At 44.0% G+C, this 23779-nt stretch overlaps 1 protein-coding gene across 1 annotated transcript in view; it reads right to left on the bottom strand.

Annotated features, from left to right (window-relative positions):
- Ryr3 (ryanodine receptor 3) overlaps positions 1 to 23779 on the bottom strand; it is a 369516-nt gene that overhangs the window by 185994 nt on the left and 159743 nt on the right. The window contains 7 exon segments of the mRNA XM_048333185.1: positions 1855 to 1988; positions 6444 to 6562; positions 7324 to 7419; positions 8114 to 8249; positions 9806 to 9974; positions 13475 to 13596; positions 16459 to 16632. Of these exon segments, the coding sequence (XP_048189142.1) occupies positions 1855 to 1988; positions 6444 to 6562; positions 7324 to 7419; positions 8114 to 8249; positions 9806 to 9974; positions 13475 to 13596; positions 16459 to 16632 (950 nt within the window).

Raw genomic sequence — 23779 nt, 5'->3', positions numbered from 1 at the left:
GGCAACACAGTTATTGAATGCCAATCACAGGCAATGATGCTGAAATGCTATCCAGAGCTGTACAGTCTTCCTGTAAGTGAAAGAAATTACTTACTCACGTTCCATCTTCTGCTAAATTGGTTTAAGTATCCTAATTTTCTAAATAGAGGTTTTGTCCCCTGAGCATTATTAATATCAACAGCCTCTTAAAAGCATTAAGAAGTCACTACCAGCAACCTTGTTAAGGGCAAGAGGTGTGAACATGTTCAGCCAAGTAGTTAAGTGCTTAGGACTCTTTGTTTGGCTAAGGAGGAGCAGTACTGGAGTCTGAGCTCAGGGCCTCACACTTGCTAGGCAAGCATGCCATCACCAGTCATGGTTCCAGCCCTGTGTGGCTTTAGCTTGTTTTCAGATAAGGTCTCAAGCTTTTTCTCCTGGAACTGGCCTCGAAATGGGATCCTCTTACCTATGGCCTGATGAGAGCAACCATATATGGCCTTCCTTAAGAGTCTGCAATAGAAGCTAGACCTTGAGTGATGATAATGGTAACAGGACACGAGTGTACAAGGGTTCTATCTAGGAAGGATCAGCAGGGATGGGAAGAGGGAAAAGGAAAGGGTATTGCATAACAAAGATTCAAAGTATGCTACATACTTTGGAATTATCACCGTGGAATTGGGATTATGGTGACATCATCTTTTATTGTGACGGTTTAGTTTTACTGGTGGCTCACTCCTATAATCCTAGTTGGGAGGCTATGAACAGGATTGTGGTTCAAGGCCAGCACTGGCAGAAACATTCATGGGACTCCTGCTTAACCCACGGCTGGTTGTAGCGGCATATAGCCATCACAGGGACTGAGACTGAGAGGACTGTGGTACCAGGCCAGCCCCGAGTCCATGTCTCTGCAGAGGGGAAGCAGGAGGTAGGAGTGCCCACCTGTGACCCCAGCAGAAGCCCGAAAGTCTGCAGATCAGTTGCAGGCCAGAGAGAGATTTGAGGGCCTATCCTTCAAATAACCAGTGAAAAACAGGAATGATGGGTGGTATCATGACAGCCTACGGAGTACAGTGAGACGAACGTTCAAATCCCCAGTATCACCAAGTATGACATAAAAGCTCTATAACACAACCAACAAAACACACAAACAAGAGTTGTGTTTGGAATTGTACTCTTGGAGATGTTCTTTTCCTGGCGGGGGCTAGGTCCTGTTTGGGATGGGCTGTCGAGGGAGGAAGGTCTGGGTGGTGACTTGGGCCTGTGGGCTGGCCCACCCCTCAGAAGGTGGGCTCTGCCCCATCACTACAGATCAAATTGTAAGTTAGGTGCGAGAGGATGAAAAGCCTCAGGCCTCAGGCACAGCAAGTTCAGAGGGCTCCCGTATGGCCTGTGCAGACCGGCAGGTAGTGTCCTGCTGGGGCCAGGCCCTTCAACCTGGCTCACAGAGGTAGCAGGTAAATAAATGCCCCTGAACAGCCACAGGACCAACTTGTGACATCCATTCTAGTACAAGATTTCAAAAAAGAAATTGTGATAGCAAAGTGTGAACCTATGATGTAGAGATTGCAGGGTGGACAATCGTGCTCAAGATGAAACACCGTGGGCCACATGATACCAGATTCTCAGTCCTGAGATGGCACGCAGCCTCCGTGCTCAGCCACTCGGAGGGAGAAATTCCAGAGCCCTTGCCAAAGGCACTGGAGTCCAAGGTCCTCGTCACAAGATGTGCACCTCTGCCTAGTCCTGTGTCACATACTAGGGTGTTCACAAAAATGACCGGCGGGCCGCTCTGGAGTGCAGATCAGGCCTCTTTCTTCCTAGAGGCGTGCCGGGTGAGATCACACCGAGTGTGCGGAATGAGCGCCCTGGCCTTACCTCATCACGTCATTGATCAGCCGTGTCTGCAGGAGCAGGTTCCTCTGGGGCAGCAAGTTGTCACAGATCAGGTTCTGGTTGGCTCTCATGGCAACTCCATTGCAGAGGCAGAGAGAGCACAGGACATCGAGAACCTGCAGCAGGACATACCCAACAAACCTCAGGGCCTCTAGGAGAGCACAGTGGGCAGGACCTACCCACCACAGACAAAGGCAGCAGGGTGAGAGCAGGGGACAGGTACAAGTCCAGCTCAGGGAGAGGGTAGCCTTGCCTGATGCCTCCTGGGGAAGCCAGGTAGCTCCTTTTTAAACCTGCTGCCCTCATCTTCATACCCAGACTCCACATGCTGCTTGCATGCTATTACTGTCCTTTGACAGCTAGTCAGAGCCTAGACCCTGAAGACACAAGTCAACCAGCGCCAGGAACGAGGTGTAGTGCAGCATCTAAGGATACACAGACGGCTCCACCCTCTAGAGCCAGCCCCTACAGTGCCCCGCAGATTAAGGGGGCGCTTGTGGTGCAGGAACACCTGGCCTGTCCTTCTCCACTGTCCCTGCATGCAGCAGGCTAGCTGCACTTAGTGACGGTTTCTGCTTTTGGATCTTCCGCTGTGATAGCATCAGAATACGTAAGACGTCCTTAGAGTCTGGGAAACCAGTACTCAAAACTGGGGTGAAGAACAAACCTGCAAGAGCTCAGGTGGCCCATGAATCTGAGAGACGTCACCACGCCTCTTCTGAGCCCCTTTCCAGTTGTCTGGGAAGTGGAAAGCAGTCCCTTGCCACCACCTCCCCGCCACACACTGCCGGCTCCTCTGCCCTGCCTCATTGTGTCACGTGCTCTTTCATTCAGATTTTGTGTTCGTACTATGGCGGAGAAGACTGCACAGGCCGGCCAGGCACTAATCCTCTCTCTCCCAAAGAGAGGGATGTGCAAACAGCAGCCAATAAATCACAGCAGTGTCCAGGCAGGCTATGGGGTAGGGAAGGAGCAGCCACGTTTCAGTCTTTCAAAGTGGCCCCCAAAGACTCAGTACTTACTAGGTTTAGGTTGTGGATGGCATTTGTGTCCATAATTCTCACAAACCAATTTTCTACCTGACTCCCTGAGTGACAATTTCATTCCAGATAAATACAAAGCACATTTATGCGAGAAGCAGAGAAGAACCCCCAAAGCTGTTTTATGAGGAGCTCTTACCATTAACACTCCATGAACTATATCAACTGTGGAAGCTTGAAATCCAGAGGATGATTTCTCATTCTAAGAAAGAGCCATAGACGGCAGGAAATTAAGCGTATTTCATCTGGTGTTTCATACACTTTCCTGTTTTGCCTTGGAGTGATGGCTATAGGAGCCCCACTGTCACCACCAGAAGAAACGCAGAGCTTAATCCCCACACAATAGGGACAACAAGAAGGGGGAAAGCTTTGCGGAAAAAACACCCAGCCTGAAGGAGCGATGCCTCCCTCATAGTAAACATAGCACAGAGAATCACAGTAAACATTGTTTGGGCTTTTAAAAGGCGTGTCTTTTGTGTAAAACTAGGGAAAGAAAGGGTCATTTTTGTAAAAATAAATAAATAAATAAATAAAGAAAGAAAGAAAGAAAGAAAGAAAGAAAGAAAGAAAGAAAGAAAAGAAAGGTTTACGTGGATTCTTGTCAAAGATAAAGGCCGGGGAGTGTGGCCAGTCCCTGTGTCCTGAGGCCATCTCAGCAGCCATTGGAAAGGCAGTGTGGAGAGGCAGGTTCTGCGGTGCTTGCAGCACTGAGACCTGGCTCTTCTCCAGAGCCCACAGAAGGGTGCACGCCCCCAGTCACCGCCAGTGTGTGAGGCCATGTGACTGCTCTCGGGCCAATAGGAAGCTGGTAATTTGGGATGGATCACATCATAGCAGCTATTGGGACAGGTTGCTTCTCATATCCACTGTCGATCCTTTGTGGCAGGACTTCCTTTGCGTTGTAGTATGTTCCCGTGTTACATAATATAGACATTCATGCATTTGCCATAAAGTGGGCTTCCCACTCCAAGGAGTTCTATATTTAGATAATTATAAAGAAATTAAATACATCCTCAGGATTTTCTTGTGTCTCAAGAACATGCTCACAGACTTCAGCATGAGAAACACTGGAAAGATATTAAACTTCTGGCATAGCCTGTCATTACTGAGCCATGTGGCCCCTGAAAAATTGCTTAACGTCAAGAGCCCCTATCCTGGTTTTCTTCTTCTTCTTCTTTTTTGCCAGTCCTGGGGCCTTGAACTCAGGACCTGAGCACTGTCCCTGGCTTCTTTTTGCTCAAGGCTAGTACTCTACCACTTGAGCCACAGCACCACTTCTGGCCTTTTCCATATATGTGGTGCTGAGGAATCAAACCCAGGGCTTCATGTATATGAGGCAAGTACTCTACCACTAGGCCATATACCCAGCCTCTTTTTTATGTGGTTTTTTTTTGGCCAGTCCTGGGCCTTGGACTCAGGGCCTGAGCACTGTCCCTGGCTTCTTTTTGCTCAAGGCTAGCACTCTGCCACTTGAGCCACAGCACCACTTCTGGCCATTTTCTATACATGTGGTGCTGGGGAATTGAACCCAGGGCCTCATGTATACGAGGCAAGCACTCTTGCCACTAGGCCATATCCCCAGCCCCCAGCCTCTTTTTTTAAACTTAAAAATATTTATTATTATTATTTATCTGTAAGCTGTTTAAAAAGATTTCAACATGATATTTGGCATTTTCCATGCAAAGGTAAAGTGTTGGGACCAAGTCTGGCCTACACTCAGCATATTTTTTTGGCAAAACTAACAGACACTGGAGATGCTTTCACCCAATCTTCTCTGTGAAAACAGAACAATCCGGTTGATTAATCTCTACAAGGTGGTGTGAATTCATAGCAAAGTAGAACTGGCTCAACTACACTGCCAAACTTTTTTCAGGAGTGCCTTTGCTCTAGAGAATTAAAAGGATTTTTGCTAGTCCTCGCGGGCAAGTTAGCTGGTCAAGTATTGCTTTCCTTTAACTAGGCCTCAGTGTTCTCAGAAGTCATTCAACAGCAGCAGTGATGATGGGATGGACAGACTAGTAGTTAACTTACCACCAAGTTACACCCATTCGATAGCCCATGACTCCATGGGCTGGGAATGGGGCCTAGTGGTAGAGTGCTTGCCTTACATGCATGAAGCCCTGGGTTCGATTCCTCAGCACCGCATATAAAGGCCAGAAGTGACGCTGTGGCTGAAGTGGTAGAGTGCTAGCCTTAAGCAAAATGAAGCCAGGGACAGTGTCACTTCAGGCCCTGAGTTCAAGCCAAAAAAAAAAAAAAAGTTTGCCGCTCCAGCTAAAAGAAGCCTGTAGAAACTAGGTGGCTTTGAAATGTGTTGTGTGGTATCATAGACGAGGCTCTGTAATAACAAATCAAGAATGCGTTTCTTTAAAGGGTCTCTTTGACATCTACACATAGACTGTAGCTAGTACCATGTGCTTCTTATGGGCTTATCAATAATTTTTACTATATTTTTCAGACAGGAAAAAATGTACTGGAACACAGCAAATTGAGACTGAGGCTGGAGTCATACCTGTTTTTGATTTACCACATTTGAGAAAGCAATTACAAAGGCCACATATTTCTTTGTCTTCTTGGCCAAGCAATTTCACAGATGCTAAGGACCATGGCTTTTCTCTTCTCTATAGATGCTACAAATCATGTAGTCAGTACTCTAAAAGGCTCATGTTCCTAGACTCACCGACACATGGGTCAAACATGCACTCTTCCTCAACAGCAGCAGCAGAGAGGGGCAGTGACCAAGCTGCATCCTTCATAGTCTGTAGCAACGCAGCTGCGGTCCCACATGCCCAGGCTTGCCAGTGGCCTGGGGACTGAACATCCTTACCCTTCGTTACCTCGCCTGACTACTTATTAGGCAGTGCAATGGCCTCTACCTGTGCTGCAGATCTGAAGGGACAGGATGGGAAAACATATGTTATAGATTTCTCTCCTCTCCATCAATCCTTGTTTCTTGGCAATATTATTTCATAGAGATAATATTATAGAGTATCCCCTCTTTGAGGAATGTCATGATTTTACAGATGAAAAAACTGAGACCCAAAGTCACACTGAAATGTGTATCAAATGAAAAGACTGCCATCTTTGGTCTTGTTTGCTAATGCCAAGTTGTTGTTTTTTAACCTTTGCTTGGCTTTTGACTCATTAAACAGAGTTTAATGGCAAGGCAAGTTACCAGAGCTTTCTATGCAGTTTTAAATCTGATTTTTATATACCTGCTATGCATAGCCAAGTAGGATAGGTTTCCTTACTAAATTCCTGGACTTTAAGGCAGGAGCTGTCTTGTGGAACCGGTGTCTGGGGTGAGTGACCCGTAGTGAGCTTTGTGTTAAAGTAATGGTAGTGTACAGGGCTTGGAAGGTATTGGTCACACAAGGAGACCATCTCAGACCCAATAGGGCTTTCTTGGAGCATGTTTGTAGGCAAGGAAGGCCTTTCAGAACACATCATCATGCCCTAGGTGTCATATAGGAAGTATCAGGGAGGGAAAAGGCAAGGAAACCAGTCATGGGACCTTCCTTCCACACTCACCTTGTGATTCCTCCCGTGTTTATCCAACAGGGAGATGATGGACTTGATGTGTCCCTCGGCTATCAGATTTAAGGCTTCCGGGCTTTCAATCAAGATGCAGTGCAAGACCTCCAAGATACCTACGTGAGTGCCACAAAAAGCATTTGGACATTAAATAACCTGCAGAACTGACCATCATTTAGAAACCCAGGAGTGACAAAATTATCCTGAGGGGATAATGCCATCAATTCTCTGAAGTTTTTAAAGTTTTGTCTTTTGTTTTTGTCAGTCCTGGGGTTGAGACTGAGTCTGATCTTGTTTTGTTCAACACAAGCTCTTTACCACTTGAGCCAAAGCACCACTTCCGGCCATCAATTCTTTGACTCTTTTAAATATTCACAGACAGAGGAGAGATGCAATCATCAGCTCAGGTAGACTTCAGAAGCCCTAAGGGCTAGTCTATAATTTAGAGTTAAATTTAATTCAGTACTATCTCTCTTTGTCTATTGAAACACATAGAAGGGCTAGGAGCCAGTGGCTCATAACTGTAGTAATCCAAGCTACTCAGGAGACTGAGATCTGAGGACTGCAGTTTGAAGCCAGCTCAGGCATGAAGGTCTGTGAGGCTCTTATCTCCAATAAACTACTTAGAAAAAGCCAGAAGTGGTGGCACTGTGGCTCAAGTGGTAGAGTGCTAGTCTTCAGTAAAAAGAAGCAAAGGGACAGTACCCAGGTTCTGGGTTTAAACCCCAGGACTAGAAATACACACACACACACACACACACACACACACACACGCACGCACGCACACACGCACGCACGCACGCGCGCGAATTATTGGTAGTTTGGTGGAAGATTCAAAATGTACTTTTTCTAGGTACAGTTTTCTGTCAATTCTTACCTGAGGAAGATTCCAGTCTGTCCAGTTTACTGATGAGCCAGTCAAGGTTATTGGAGAACTGTGCACAGTTGTTTCTGTTCCCACGAATGAGAGCAGCTGCAAATAAAGGGAGGTTTGATGGTGCTAGGCAAGGACATGATGGCAGCTTGAGAACAGGAAAGGCAGGACAGGCAGCCTTCCTTCCTTCAAGTAGTGAGTCAAGGGGGCAACAAGTACAAGTTAATTAAATTACATAACATTCGCTTGGCTATGACTTACGAATACAACCTCTTAGAATGCCTTCTTAAATCTATCTAGAGAAGATGGTGTGGGGACATTTCTATGTTTTGCACGTTTTTATTCTACTATGATAAAATAAGTAACAGGCCATGACTATCAAGTGGACAAGCAGAAGGGCACAGGCTTAGAAGAGCAGCAATCCCCACAGGATAACTAATCTTTCTGTGATGACATTTAAAACTGGAAGGCTCTGTAAACAGGTTTTAGCCTTGTTCCCTCATTTTAAGGACAAGGAATTGAGGTTCAGAAAGTACTGGTGCTCCCAAGTAGTTTTGGTAAAAGTGCTTTTACTTTTGCTTTTACTTGATGCTTACTTCTGCTCTCGCTTGGAAAGTATAGTAAGCTACTAGTTAATGGTGAATGTCTGGGTTAGTCAGACGGTTAACAGTGATGGCGGGGCTAGAGTCAGATGGTTAACCACTGGTATCTGGACAGCCCTGTGGGTGGGCACATGGGTTTGCCCCATGCCCTGGGAACGTATCCTAGGGCAAAGGGCTACTGGTGAACTCACCTAGCAGCTTGTACAGGAGGTTCAGAACTTCCTTCCAGGCCATGCTATTCTCTTCCCTTACGATTCCTGCAAAGTGTGCCATGCTGTTGTAGATATTTAAGCGGTCGATGCAATTCAATACAAGGGCCAACATTCCCTGAGGAGGAGAGGAAGAAAAAAGTCAACATTCCCAATGAAGATGCTGTCTTGACTTCTCTCTATTTTCTCCCTCCACTTGGTTCACCCTTTAAAGATGGTAGTGCTAAAATGCAAATAGGTTTTCCTGGTGCCAGATGAATTGTTCCCTCAGCCCCCCACCCCCTCCAAAAAAACAAACTACAAATCTTGATGCCTCAGAGGCTTGAACAGCACCAACTTGGAGGTGAGTCAGCAGTCCCTTCTGGCAGGTTTGCGCCCACGTGCTGTGCTTAACTTGAGCTGAGGACATATTGAAGAAGAAGGAGCCTGAATGAGTCTCACAAAAGCTTGCTTTCCATCTGCTATGAAGTGATTCTGACTCACCCAGAAGACACTCTGCATATAGTACCTATTTTTCTCTGAAATTACCAATAAGTTCAAGAAATTCCATTCAGATGCACAAGACAACCATTCTTTGTTCCTCCTCCCACTCTTCCAAACGTGAGATTTAGAGAAAATAAAACCTAACTACTCTTTAGGCAATGTCCTCTAACCGTATCGCCCTATGCCTACCGAGGCTCATAGGACAGAAGGAAGCGCTCTCAGTGTGCCATGTGCATCTCAGCCTGCTGACAAACCCAACCTTGCTTAGACCAGAAGACGGAGCAGGGATGGGATGTCCCCCACCATGAACTCTGTCTGTCCCAGGCATGAAGGACTGTAGACATCAGCCAAGTGTCTAAGCACCAGATTATCACGTCCAAATTTGGAGAAGGCTGGCCATGTATCCGAGGTTCCACAGTGCCAGGAGCGGTGCCAGAACTGGACCTTGTGCATAAGCCCCAGTTGGTGTTTTCCCACCTCCAATGACCCAGTGTGCAAGCTGTAACATCAGACCTTGCCTTACCTGTACCTTTCAAACCAGTGTTCAGACATTTCCAGTGTAGCAGGGGGTAGGTATTGATAGCCTTGAAACAGGTTTTCTAGATAACTGTCTCTCAAAACTTGGGGATCACTGTCAATGCTATACCATGACAGCTGATTTACTGGGATGTATTTGGGGCACACATGTGGCACTGAAGCTTTAATACTTCACTGGTTTGGAGGAATGGGAATATGGTGTAGAGGGTGAACGTTTACAAGTGTGCTGTGTCCACGTGTGGAAACATCATAATGAAACCTCTTCATGTGACAAATGTATGCTAGTTTGAAATTAAAAATACTAAAACCAGGAAGTGGCGCTGTGGCTTAAGTGGTAGAGCACCAGCCTTGAGCTGAAGGGCTCAGGGACAGCACCTAGGCCCTGAGTTCAAGCCCCAGGACCAGCACTAAGGAAAAATACTAAAACCAAATACATAAAAATAAGTGGGCTGAATGTGCCAAACCCAGCCAATGTAATCAGGAACAGTAGACAGGTATCAGCTCCTAATAAATCCTTTCATCCCAGTTTCTACATCTCTTCCTTGTTCCCCAGCATCTGTAGACAAAGCTCAGCTAGGGCTGCCAGAATATTTTAGCTCTGCAGGCAAAGAAAATGTACCCTTACCTTTTCCTTTTCCCTTTTATTTGACTTACCTCTTCCTTGAATAGATTCTGTCTGTTCTTGAGGGAGCGAAGCTTGTTCTGCTTGTCTTCATGCCGCAGCTCCTCCTCCGGTGGTTGGAAGTAGGCAATCAAGTCCCGCAGGGTCTGCAGCACCTCCTCTACTGGCAGGGCGATGGGGGCAGCTGTGCGATTATTTCCACTGAAACACCGGGAGAAGGCATGGCTTAGGCCCCAGTCCTGGCTGGGGGGCCACCGCAAGCCGGCCCTGCCCTTTACCCTCACAGTCCCACACGGAACACGGCGCACTACCTCCGGAGGTAGTCACCAACTACAAAGTGCAATCTGTCAGCCCAAATGGAGTCGCAGACGACAAGATGCAGACTCAGCTCTAAAGCCACTGTCACCGGTCCATCTGACCAGGGTTGTCAGGAAGGCAACTTGTATGGCAAGCGCATGGTTTCTTTCCCTTTACCTGGACTGGCTGTCACACTCGCCTTTTTAAACAAAACACTTGTAAAACAACGGACTTATGAACCTATAGTTCTTTCAAACTATGGCAGCTTCTTGGAACAGCTTAAATGTCAGGCTGGAAGGGTTTCTATCGCTGGCCACTGCCCGTGGTCTCCTGGGTAGGCCCATCATCTCCTGACGGTGTGTGTGTCTCCATGTCCTCATGTGTCTGGAAGTGTGTTCCCTTCTCGTGTTCCATGTGTGCATGCACAGGCCTACTTCCCTGACTTAATTTGTGATGTCTCCTTTGCGCTCTGTCTCCCTTTATTCCAGCCCTGTGCTGATGCCCATCTCTCAACATCATTCCTTTCCTCATTACATCAATCTACCCCTCTCCCTTTTTTTGGCCTGGGGTTTGAACTCTGGGCCTGCGCACTGTTCCTGAGCTTCTTTCTCTCAAGGCTTGCACTCTACCACTTGAGACACAGTGCCACTTCCAGTTTCTTTGAGTAGTTTATTGGGGGTAAGAGTCTCTTGGACTTTTCTGCCTGGGCTGGCTCTGAACCTTGATCTTCAGATCTCAGCCTCCCGAGTAGCTAGGATTACAAGTATGAACCACGGGTGCCTGGCTAGTCTATCCCTTTTTGTGTGTGCATCTTCCCATCCCATTTAATCTGTCCTATTCCTACTTCTCTGCTGCGTCACTCCTATCCTCTATGAATGTCTCTGTCTTAGAATTCTTTTTCTGGTTTAATTTTACTAAAATCTTTGTAATGACATTCTTTTAGCAGAGAGATCAGAACCCCCACACATAACAAAATGAAGCTTCATTTTCCTATCCACTTAAGAGTATACCTATGAATCTCTCCTAAAGAAGGGAAAGTAAAAAGGCCCTAGACCGTGGAATTCTAGAGAAACTGAGAATTGTATGGATATGCAAATAATACTCTGTGTTCTGTGCACACACAGGGCTCTTCTTTTTCTTTTGTTCTTTTTTTGTCAACTGCATTTTTATTTGGTCACTTGCTTAGAAAAAGGTAGTTTCCCACATTTTAGAGAAAAGACTAAATCAGCTCTGCTGATAGTCAAGGAGTAAGGTAATAAGTTCAATTTTTTTAAATAACAGAAAACCGATTAATGTAGGAAAACAATTTTCAGTTCAAAAGAGCAGAAATTGAAGTTCATAGAGTTTATAAAGTGACTCATCTCTACCCAGTAAGCCTCAGAGCCAGGATATGAACCAGTTTTTCCTCTACCTTTTAACACTTGCTTTCCTTTTTCTTTTCTCTTTTCATTCTAGAACTGGGGCTTGAATAGGGTCTGGGTGCTGTCTCTAAGTCCATTTGTGCAGGGCTAAAGTTCTACCACTTGAGCCATAGCTCCACTTCTAATTTTTTACTGTTTAATTCGAGATAAGAATTTCACAGACTTCCCTGGCTAGGCAGGCTTCAAATTGTAATCCTCAGATCTCAGCCTCCTGAGTAGATAGGATTATACGTGTGAACTGCTGGCACTTGGCTAACTCACACATCTCAATTTAACATTAGATGGAATTTCTATCTTCTGAACGCCCCATGGTAGGCTACAATGCATACATTAAGCATTCTCTTTAGTATCCAGAGAAAGCTCTTTGTGACTTGGTCCCAGTATCTCACTGGCCTGTCTCTGCATATTTCCTTCCACATTAGTACCGGGTGAGTTCTAGTGTCCATTGACTATACAGTGCAGTCTCCACACATTGTGACCTGCACTTTCTTTTCTCACTAATAATCTACTCATCTTTGTCTCTGCTGAGCCCTGCAATGTCCCTGGGCTCAACACAGGAGCCCCTTCTCCTATGAAACATTCTTCAATTCCCCTAGAATAGATGAAGGCTCCTCTTGTGTTTCCATTAAGCTTTTGACCATAATCACTGCAGCACTGTTTACTCTGCATTTACAATAAATTGTTTTGTATAAAATTTTTTCCAAGTTTCTTACATGAGGGCAGAATACCTAAGGTCTGCAAGCTTTTTATAGTCAGAGCTGTGTTACTTGTCCATTTGAGTTCAGCTCCTAGTAGTACCTGACAGATGCTACGCTCTCAGAATGTGCTTGAGATCGTAACTACCCAGAGTATCACTGGATATCAAGACAGTAGAGAGAAGGTACAGCCTGAGCTTCTGATTAACTTGCTATGTATTCCCTTTGCAAGAGAAGGTGAACCCAACAGGTAGCCAAGCTGAAGATCTCTAGTCCAGATTAATGGTTTCTTAAACATTTCCACACACAGGCCACACATGGGGGCCTGTAAAACCACAATCACTAGATCTCACTCCCACGATGTCTGTTCAGTAGGTCTTGGGTAAAACCTGGCAGTGTGCATTTTTAACAAGTTTGCATGTGATATTATGTGCTGATCCAGTACACATTTTAAGAACTTGAGGGAGATACTAAAGCAACAAGAGAAAAGGAACCTCAGTCCTAGGAACTGAGTTATCTATTTTTCTAGAAGCACCTGCTTACTCTATATTACTAATGGAAATAAGAGTAAACATTTATTGTGCCTACAACACCGTAGCCTATGCCCTGATTAACACACTTCCCTTCGACTGCAGCATTTCAACTACAAGAAAAGTTTCGTGCCAACGCACATGTACAATTTATATCCCCTTGGTTTAGAGCTATTATCCTCAAAGCTGAGAATGGCTTGGCTGTTTCCAACAGAAATAGCTCCTCATAGCAACTGGTGGAAACAAGGCTGGCGGTGTTTTGGCAGTATGGTTAGGCTAGAGGGATTACAGCCAAGCGGGCTGCTCAGCTACTTTTTCCATTTAAACACCAGGAACGGCTGGGTGACCTAAGGCTTTCACTGTGTATCTAATTTCACCCAAACCACTGCAACAATTGTGCACGATACAGAAACCCTTTATAAGTGGCACAGAGGGAGTGAACTGGTTTCTGTCTTCTTTCTGGTGTACACATTAATACAAAGCGACAAAGAAATTGAGTCTTTTCACTTCATTTTCATACAAAGACCGTAGGTACTGATTTCACCAATCTAACCAATCTCATGGGTCTTGGGTATGTGTTGGGCAAAGAGTGAAGCTGGTGCAAGACCAGCTATGGGGCAAATAAACTTCAGTCCCAACCCTTCCCAGTGAAATTCTTTGTTGGTGTTCAATTATTTCAGGAAAACACTGGGTATCAAAAGCGAAGGGGAGAAGGGTTGGAAGGCCAGAAGTCAAGAAGAAAGTCAGCGCAAGCATACCTGACAAACTGGCTGAACAGGGCTGTTGTGTTGCGGATGATCCGAGCCGCCTGAGACTCCTCGCGCTGGCACCTCTGCAGGGTCAGCCCGTCATCCATGTGGCCTTCCTGGTGGAGGATAACCTGCCACACGCAAGGAACCAGGGCCAGGTTACACAGCACGCCACTGCCTTCCGTCCGGGTCCTTTCCCAACCACGCTCCCTCGTCCATGTGGCAAGTGGGACATGAACCAAGTTACCTCACTCCCACGTCCCACGGATGCCGTACACATCATCCCTGGAGCACTCTGAGGAAAATGCAGTGCTGTGTGTCACCATGGTATAAGCTGCCATCATCAATTCCTTGGACCCAGATGGCTAATTTGAAAGGCTGACATACTTTATGATAGTATTTTCTTCTAAAATGAACAGAGCCTCACCCCGGGAGATGGAAAAAGTCACTTGTCCAGAGCCTTTCCTCTGGATAGACAGCAGCAAGGAACAATTTAAAACAAAACTCTCCTGGGATAAGGTTTGGATGGCTCTACCAAGGGACAGCTTCTCTGGATTACTTAACTCCAAGACAGCGGAAAACAGCTCAAAATAGTAGCTTCAAGGCTCCTGAGGGGATTTAAAGCATAGGCTTTGGTATCGGCTGGCAATTTCAGTCCTGCTGTGTTATTTCTTCACTGTGTGACTCTGGGCAAGTTACTTAACCTCTCTTTGCTTCAATTTCACTAACTGCAAATGGAGGTATGCGAGAGAATTGTTTGGAAGTTTAGACGCATCACAAGTAAATTATTTCAGTGATTCCCAGGATATAATTACTGCTGGAGGGATGTCGATTAGAGGAGGCAGTGTATTAATCACTTTGACCAGTTATCAAGAAGCTAAGTGTACTTATTGACCACCGAGGAGATCATGATGCAATTTTGGGTGGAATGGAATGGAGGTCATTAGCTTTCCCCTTTAAATGGTCAAGCACATCCTGTATTAAGTTAAGGGGCTCGAAGCTGGCCCCAGCTCCTCGGGATGGTTTCTTCTTGATGAAGTGAGCAGAGTCCCACTGTAGGTCTATGCATCAGGGTTCTCTAAACATGCAGCTCCAGAAAGTATCCTCAGAAGTGGATTTGGGGTTTCTCTCATGTTTGGCATAAAGAACTTCCCTATTTCCTTCTTATGTTCTTGAAAGCGTGTCCTGATACAATGAATTCACACACAAGGACAATGCAGGCTTGCAAAAGCTCTCCCATCAGTGCCCTTCAGCGTTAAGCATTAGCCAGGGGGCACTTACCACTGGCCTTCCCAACGGTTAGAAAACATTGCAGTGCTACACTTACATTTAACAGTATACTGCCATTAGGTATATTTTGGCCTCTGTCCCAGATTTCTGGTACCTGAAGACTAAAATTCTGAGGCTTTGCTCACGTGTGGTCAGCCTAGGATTCTAGGGGAAACAGCGTGTATGTTTCAGATGCATGTTCCTATAGCTGCCCGCACACTGGAGTCTTAGCCCCTCAAGTGCAGAGAAACACTGGGTGACAATTGTGATTTAGATATGCAGCACTGCTACAAAAGGTTCAAGTGTTAAGCACTTGGTCCCTAGATAGTAGCACTATGTGGGGAGTTAGTTAGCTAGTTTCTAGCTAGCTGAGGGAAGCATGTCACTATGGGAGCGTCTTTGGGGCCTATATCTCAGCCTGGGCCCTTTCTTTCTTTCCCCGCTTCCTGTCCACCCAGAGGTAAAGAAGCTCCTTCAGGACGGGCTCCTGCTGCTATGGCGCTCTGCCTATATATCTGGGGCCAACCAACCATGGACTGAACGCTCTGAAACCATGAGCCAAAAGAAAAATCCCATCCTTTAGGTTGATCTTTGAGGTGGTTTGGTCACAGCTGTATAAAAACAACTAACACACTGATACTATGTATAATCTGTCTCTCCAGCATGGTGGAGCAAATCCATGACCTCATTCCCTCTTCTGTAAATCAGAAAAGTTGTGGAGGGCTCACCCTAGTATACTGACATTCTGCGTGTCTTAGTTGTTGAAAGCGTCAAAGAGATTATTGGTGGCTGTTTGCTTGCTCATTTTTTCCATCCTTTCTAGTTGTTTTGAGAAAAAAGGTTAGGCTAGTCTGTGTGTTCCCTTAGTCTATTTTCTACCCCTTTTTTCTGAATTTATTTTCCCTTTTATGGATATTTTCCAGGTATTTTTTGCTTTACACAAAGGGAACCTATTACTTTGTGGTTTTTCCACAAATGAATGCTGTACTTTCTTGAAATGGAAGCGTTCAGAGAAACTATTTCACCTCTGTATTAGGCCAATATACCCAAACCACAGTACACGGGGCCTCCTAGAACCATGTTCTCGGATTCCTTGACAGACTGGCCTACCCCACATTCTGAAAGGGTTTTCCAAAAGAAAAAAAGAGGATAACACTCTTGGCATCCATTCTCTAGTTTCTATCAAAAGAAACAATATTGCTTTCTGGTACAGAACTGCTATGCAGATCCAAGCTAATATTCCGCTTCCGCTGGAAGGCTGTAATGGACCACACAGCCTGAATAAATCTTTGTGGGCACAGGCACAGAGTCAACTCATAACATCTTTTTGCACATCAGTTCCTGTGGGCTTGTTATTATGCAATCTACATTTTCTCTACAGAGATTCTGTTCAGCTTCCACATTATGAAATTGCATAATAACTCCATTATCCACCTAAATGAGGGGACTAATGATGTGGATAATCCCAAAATGGTGAAACTACTAAGTCGCTGAGATCAGGATCAGGGATGAACTAAACAAATTCAACCCCTGCTCACAGTCATACAGCCATGTATTGAGCTGTTTTTAAGTCAAAGTAACCAAATGAGACTCAAGTCTAGAGAAATGTCATACGCAGAACTACTCTTCAGAACAGTAAGATGGCATAACCGTAGCCATGGCTGTCCACCTGGTCCTCAGAATCACTTGTGCAATACAACCAGAGACAGGCTCCGACACTTCACCTTTCTTCGCAGAGGCCCTAGGCGGGAGGTTTTGGCATCCTGTGCTTTGTAGGTGATCCACAGGCCGCTGGCCACATGCTGGACAAAGCAGACAGAATCCCCGTACTTGATTTCTGGAACTCCCATGCCTTCCATATCACGCTTGTGACTGGGGTCCAACTTGTCCTTGATTTCCTATTCCACACGAAACAAACAAACATAAGCATGCCTGATTAAGTAGAAATTTAATATACATAATAAATCATTTTTGCAGGATTCTGTAAGCCAAAAATGATTACCAAAATAATCGTGACATACTTATCTAAGCCAAGATTTCAGGAAGGCTTGCTTTTCTTATCAGCTGTTAACTTTAAGTTAATGGACTTCAAGGTTTTGCCACTTCTGTGATTACTTAAATACTTGTGGAAAGAAGGCACTTGGAGGCTTTCTATCTCGTTATTGTTTTATGTATTTCTTCACTATATTTTCTACTTTTCTTATCCTAACTTCAGTTTCTTAGTATGTAACCCTAAACTAGCCCATGAACTCATTTGCAGCAATTGATACATTAAATAATTTTAATAGTTGTCTTACATGAATATCTGGACTCAGAGTTTTAATCCTATCTGTTATTATCGGACACATACGTACACATGTGTATATTAAATAACACACATGTATAGCTGTGCATATGTATATGTCCAATCTAGCTATATCTATACACACATGCATAGACTATGCTGGGCTTTCAGATGATACGGAATCTCACCTATCAGTCTTTCTGGACTAGTCTGTGGTTTGGACCTTAAATGTCCCCCACAGGCTATGTGTGTAGGGCGTGGTCGCCAGTCTCTGCTCCTACCGGGAAGTGGTGGCAATCTTAAGAGCAGAGGAAGTTAGGTCACTGGGGACGTGTTCTTGAGGGGGACACTGGGATCTGGCCCCTTCTCTTTTTGCCTCCTGGTTACCAGAAGGTGACAGTCTTCGTTTAACACTGTTTCCTGCCACGATGCTTTGTCTCACCACAGGCCCCAAAAGCAATGAAGCCAGCTGGCGGCATAGACTGAAACCTCTGAAACGATGAAGGAAGACAACTCTTTTCCCCTTTCAGTGGATTTGTTTCTCAAGCATTCTAGAACAATGCAAGAAAGCTTTCTTGTACACTGCAAGAAAGTCAGCCTTGGCTGCAGGTGATGGTCAGTAGGCTCATTCTTCAATTGCCTCTGTTTTACTATTGTTCAGTATGGAAAAGGGATTGTGTGTTAGGTAGCTGTTTTATGACAATATGAAGTGCCCGTCACAGGAGTAACTCCCTCCCCCATCAGTCAGAGCTCCTTGTGGTTTTATTCTGAATGGTCCTATTCTATTTCCATTTCTTTTTTACATCTTGTGTTAAACTGCTCATCTGTAGAAGCCATTAACTATGCAGTATTGGGTGGTGGTTTTTTTTGAAGAAAGAGACATGGCACACGGCTCCCTCTCATGTGACCCCATTCCTCTCATTCTCAGTGATGAGCAACAGCAGTGCATGGATTGAGGCCCTCCCATGCTCCGTGCAGTTGAAGGTGCTTTCCATAACAAATACATAGGTGCTTTGCAGGACCAAGCCTTGGATGTGGCTACGAACATTGTCCCAATTCTACAGTGGAGAAAATGAAGCAAGTAATTTGTCTAATGTAACTTCAGGAAGAATGCCAGGATTTCAACCAAGAAGTCCAGCTCTATAGTTCATGCCTTTCCTGCTACTCTAACTCCTATTCATCACTCAAAACCTAGCACAGATGCCATCTTCTCTGTGAAGGGAGAGTTAGTCCCTTGATATGTTTCCTAGAATGGTGATATTCCTATACTGAGCACTTAGTGCATCATAATATGTACTTTTTCTTTGGGCAGGCTATGAAAGGAATCAGGCTAATTAATTTTGAATTCTTTTTTTTTTTTTTTTTTTTGGTCCCGGGGCTTGAACTCAGGGCCTGGCAATGTCCCTGAGCTTCTTTTGCTCAAGGCTAGCACTCTGCCACTTGAGCCACAGTGCCACTTCTGGCTTTTTCTGTTTATGTGGTGCTGAGGAATCAAACCCAGGGCTACCTGCACGCTAGGCAAACACTCTACCACGAAGCCACTTGTTCTCAACCCCTTGAATTCTTAATATAGAGAATTCAACTTCAATATATATTCCTTAAATAAGAAAATTCAACCTCAATATATGTTGCTTAATCAACACATATGTATGGCTGAATAAGTTATTCTTTTATGTCTATTTTATATTTCAGTTCTTATTTCTTTCCCTTCAGATTTTCATAAGAAAATTACTTTACATACATATCAAATACCATTTAAATATGGCTTTCCTAAAACAAACACTGGAGTTTGTTTTCTAGAGCCACTGAAATAAACAAATTATCATTCTCTATAATGAAAGTCTATGTGTTTTGTTTTACAAAACATCATCACTGCAATGCCTATTTCTAGTTTGTAAGAACAGCAACAATAAGAATTTCCGAGACCAGGACAAAGTCAACCAAAGCTAAAACAACTCAACTCTTCCATACACAACTATAACGATCAACAAGTAAGAAAGGCGGGAGCCAGAGAAGCTTGATTTAGTTAGCAGTAGAGTATGTACCACTGTTAATTTCCTTCTGCCCCAAAGGCTTCATGGAGAAGTGCCTAGAACCTCAGAACACAGAGGAACTGGGAGAAATGGGCTAATTGTGAGCAACAACCTATTTTTTTTAATGCCAATCATTTCCCCATCTGTTGGCTTCATCATTCCAACATCATACTAAAGCTTACAGTGAAGATTGCATATGAGACATTTGCTACCACGCTGGCTGCTACTGCTAGACTGAAAACTCAAAGTTCAGATCTGGAATTCGTCTATGAATTCCATAGAGTGAGTGCTTGAAACAAGTTCTAAATCATTTGCTTCTGTTTTTATAGTTTTACAGGCATTCCATGTGTGTATCCGTTTATCTGCATCAGCTTTGCCTATATTAGATGAACTGATTCAGAGAAGAAACTGTTTACATGGTCAAATATGAGCTGAAGGACAATTATAATCCTCTGTATCCACTAACAGCTTACGGGAATTCTCACATGCATGTCATAACTGCCATTTGGATTAGATGATCACTTTGCTAATCCCCACATTGGTATAGAATTTGTTGAAGGATGAAGAGGGAACCAGAGCTAATATAGGCTCATTACCTAGCTAACTAAACTATATAATACTATTACATGAATTTACTAAGGATCTACAAAGTAAAATGTGTAATACACGATACTGTACAAACATTTCCTCTAAACCTTTCAATATCCCTACTATGTGTATCTTATATCACAAGTGGTGAAACTGAGGTTTGATCAGAGTCACAGAGTTTTACCAATGGACAGAATAGTATAACTCCCATTTGTCATTTTCTTTTTCATTTTGGTGCAGGTACTGGGTCTTGAACTCAGGGACTTGCATTCTTGTGTTTTTTTCAATAAAAAATGGGCTCTACCACTTAAGCTACACTTCTACTTCCAGTATTTTGCTAGTTACCTGGAGATAAAAGTTTCTTAGATTTTTCTTCCCATGCTGGCTTCAAACTGTGTTCTGCAGATCTCAGCCTACCGAGTAGCTAGAATTACAGATGTGAGCCACCTGCGCCAGCCCATTTGTTACTGTGACAGACTTGTTTGGGTTTTCCCACTTTTATAATTAAGCAATTAGTCATCTAAAATTTTTATTTGTGTTAATGTCTATTATAAAGAAAAGCTTTACATGTATACTATTTATAAAAATGGCAACAAAGTGGTATGATCTACATTCACAGTACAACTGAAGCTTGCCCTGGTAGAGCCACCAGGATGACGGCATCTAATGCCGATCACCTTCCAAACCCCACGCATCTGAACACCACAGTCAAATTAACTTTCTACCCTTTTCATATTTCATAATAGTGGTGAAATTTCAATGCATGAACCCTGGAGGGATACATCAAACCAAATCTAAACCACAGCAGGAGAGGAATGTGCAAAAGAAAGACATTCTGGTAAGACAAGCATAGTGTGGCGGACCTGAACAATATCAAGGATTAAACTCTCTATACCCTACAGAGTCATGCTTCTCAAACTCACAATGTTAACAAACTTTAGGTAAAGAAGATTTTAGATAAATACTGTATTTTCTGTATCTCCTGAGAATGAAAGAACACCTTACGATACTACAAACTCTTATTAGTCCTACCGTGAAAATCAGAAAGTACAACAAAACAATATATTAAGCTTAATGCAGCAATTCATACTCTGGAACTGTTTGGAATATCTTTTGGGGAAAGCTACTATAGGTAATGGAAAGTAATTAAGACACCAGAGTTACATCTTAAAATAAACATATAGCATGGACATAAATGATAGACTGGAAAGAAATATGGATGAAGATGAGAGAAGTGTGAGTTAGGTAATTTTGCAGGAAGATATCTGGAAGAGAGTGAGCTTTAATTCACATGTTCTTCCCACAGAAGTCAAGAAATGCCTAACATAAGGTGTAAGCACCCAAAAGAGTTTCAGAGGAAAAGGAAGAAAGATGGAGCTATTCAAAGATGGTGGAGTGAGCCTTCAAGAAGGTTCTGTGAGCCACTCTGCCCCAGGTGTCGGCACACACCTCAAGAAATTACTTGCGGTGATTTCTACATCCACAGAGCCCCGTTACAAATTTCTTATCTAGACTGTGAGATCTTAGTGTTGCTTTTATTTAAAAACATGTATTTCAGGGTACTGCCGTGGGCCTGTTGGGGCCCGGACCTGGCTGCAAAGACGAGGCAGGTCTTCTACACGCGTGCTGGGGAGGCAGAACCATCCGCCTCACTAGGGAAGGCACGTTTCCATCTGCATTTAATCCTCATATGGCTCCCACTTTATGAGGAAGAAACTAGCCTCACAGGTCATCTTCCCAGTCTCATTAAGGCCTCAGGAGAATACTTCAAGATCTACTACTTCTTTATCCCCGTTTTTACCAAGAGACAAGAAGGCCGAACAGAAAATGGCACAGCCAGGGTTCAAATCTAGGCTCCTTGCCCGTCATAGCTCATGTTTCTTCGTGGCTGGGATACACTGAACAACAAACACCAGAGACAGAAGCAGATCCATTATCTGAAAATCCCTTTTAGGTTTTATTTAAAGAGAAACTGTGGGAGGTGATGATGCTTCTGGGTATCTGGATCAAACTGCCTATATTTTCTTCTCCTTAGTTTCTTCTGTCTCCCCAGCTGATGACTCCACGAGGACACTGCTTTCGCATAAACGTGTCCATAGACCGATACGCCTGGGGCACACTTCCTTCTTTGGGGCATTGCCTCAGGCTGCCAAGGTCAAAGGGCATGGGAAAGGTGGGTTGGGAAGTGATGTTTGTCTGAACGGTGCCCAGTGCACAGCAGATACTTGATGAAGGTGCCCTAAATTCAATGTGATGTTCTTGCCATTAAGGGAAAATTCCTGTAATTAGGAGCAGTGACAGCTCCATGCCCTGACACAATGAAAGAGGAAAAAATGTGATTCTATCTCAATCATCTCAAGACTTAACGGTACTGTCGTTTAAAGTGGCTTTTTAAAGCACTTTTAGAGTGGCTATAAAATACATGGCTACAAATAATAAGGCCTGCCTTAATATTATTATTAATTCACCATTCCCTGAAAGGAATTTGGCGCGAGAAACTGACATTGAGACATGAAGTCTAAATAGCATTGCAATGCAGAGTAAATATTAAATCCAATTATCTGACAATCCCTAGGGAATGGCTTTGCAATGTCACAACCGTGGAAAAATGATGTGAAGTCAAACTCATAGAAACTTGACTTAGATGTTCAAAATCAGATGAATATCGCTCGTTGAATGTGTCCAGGGATGGGATATGATAGCAAAATGATTGCACAATGACAAAGTATTTTTATGAAGATGACAGAGGTTAAAGTGAAATGAATTTCACTCTGTATTCAGTGTATGAAATGTATATTTATGTGTTCCTACAGCTAGTCATGTTTTCTCGTTTTTTTGTGTGTGTGGATTTACATCTACTGGAAGATGGGTGGTAATTTTTATTTTACTTTTATATTAGCAAACATTTATAGTATGAGGAAGTTTCTTTTTTATTTTTTTCTTTATTGTCAAAGTGAAGTACAGAGGGGTTACAGTTTCAGATGTAAGGCAGTGAGTACATTTCTTATCCAACTTGCTACCTCCTCCCTGGTTTTGTAAGTATTGCTTTTGGAATGGTTTGTCTTTTTATACTTTGTCTCTCAATTTTAGTATTCCCTTTCCCTTCCCTAGTTCTAATAAGAAAAGTTTCATTGTGACAATTACATAATCAAGTAATACTCTGAACAAAGTCACCTCCTGTACGATATTCCCATTCCTTTCCTTCTTCCTTTTTTTCCTTATGCTGTTGTCATTCACAGACACAGACACTCAGATCTTCTTCCCCTATCGGTGTTTCCTCCCCCCTTCCTCTCCTGCAGACACCCTCTTAAACAAGTCCCCTTCACATTCATAGTCCACTAATATCATTGCCATCACCACAAATGAGGGAGCTCAGCAAGCTATATTAAACTCACTACATGTTGCACACTGTATGAGGTACTGGTATTAAACACACATGCATAAATGCACAAGCCAGGTGCTGAGACCATATGTAATTCTTGTTATCCAGGGGTTTCTATCAGAGGGATCACGACGGTACCGGAAGCATGAACGAACTTTCTTCCCATAAGGTGCCCTTAACCCTTTTATATGAGAAGGATTTTCTGGTGGTGTGCAGAGAGGTAAGAGGCATTCCAGGAACAGGTGGTTGGGGAGAAAAAACTGTGACACACATTTAGCACAACAGAGCTCAAGGAAATCTCAAGTAAATAATGAAAGACACAATGTCAGGGCTGGCAGGGTCCAGATGCACAACAATCTTTTATGGAAGACTTCAACTGGGGATCAAACAGATTAGAAATTGTCCTTCAGGTCCACTTTTAGGCAGCTCTGACGCTGCGCCACAGCTCCTACCATACCACCTTCAGAGTAAGGGCGAACGTCTATATTTTAGGGAGACAGTCCATTGTGAATCCCCAGTCTGACTAGAGGATCTTCCTGCTGAAGTAGGGGTGGTAGAGTCTTTGGCTACATTTGCCTCCTTATTTTTCACGGTCCACAGCTTGCTCAAAGACCTCAGTTAGATCTCCTGGGCCAGACCAGCGGTGAGTTAGATGTGGTCAGCTTTTCGGCAAAGATCAGTCAGACTGTTGTCTGTTACAAACACTCCTCCCCACCCAGGCTCCTGCCACTGTCCTTGTGGGGAAAAGCTAAGGATGT

This window comes from Perognathus longimembris, chromosome 23 (assembly GCF_023159225.1).
Source record: "Perognathus longimembris pacificus isolate PPM17 chromosome 23, ASM2315922v1, whole genome shotgun sequence".
NCBI lineage: Eukaryota > Metazoa > Chordata > Mammalia > Rodentia > Heteromyidae > Perognathus > Perognathus longimembris.
This window is presented reverse-complemented; position numbering and strand designations above follow the sequence as displayed.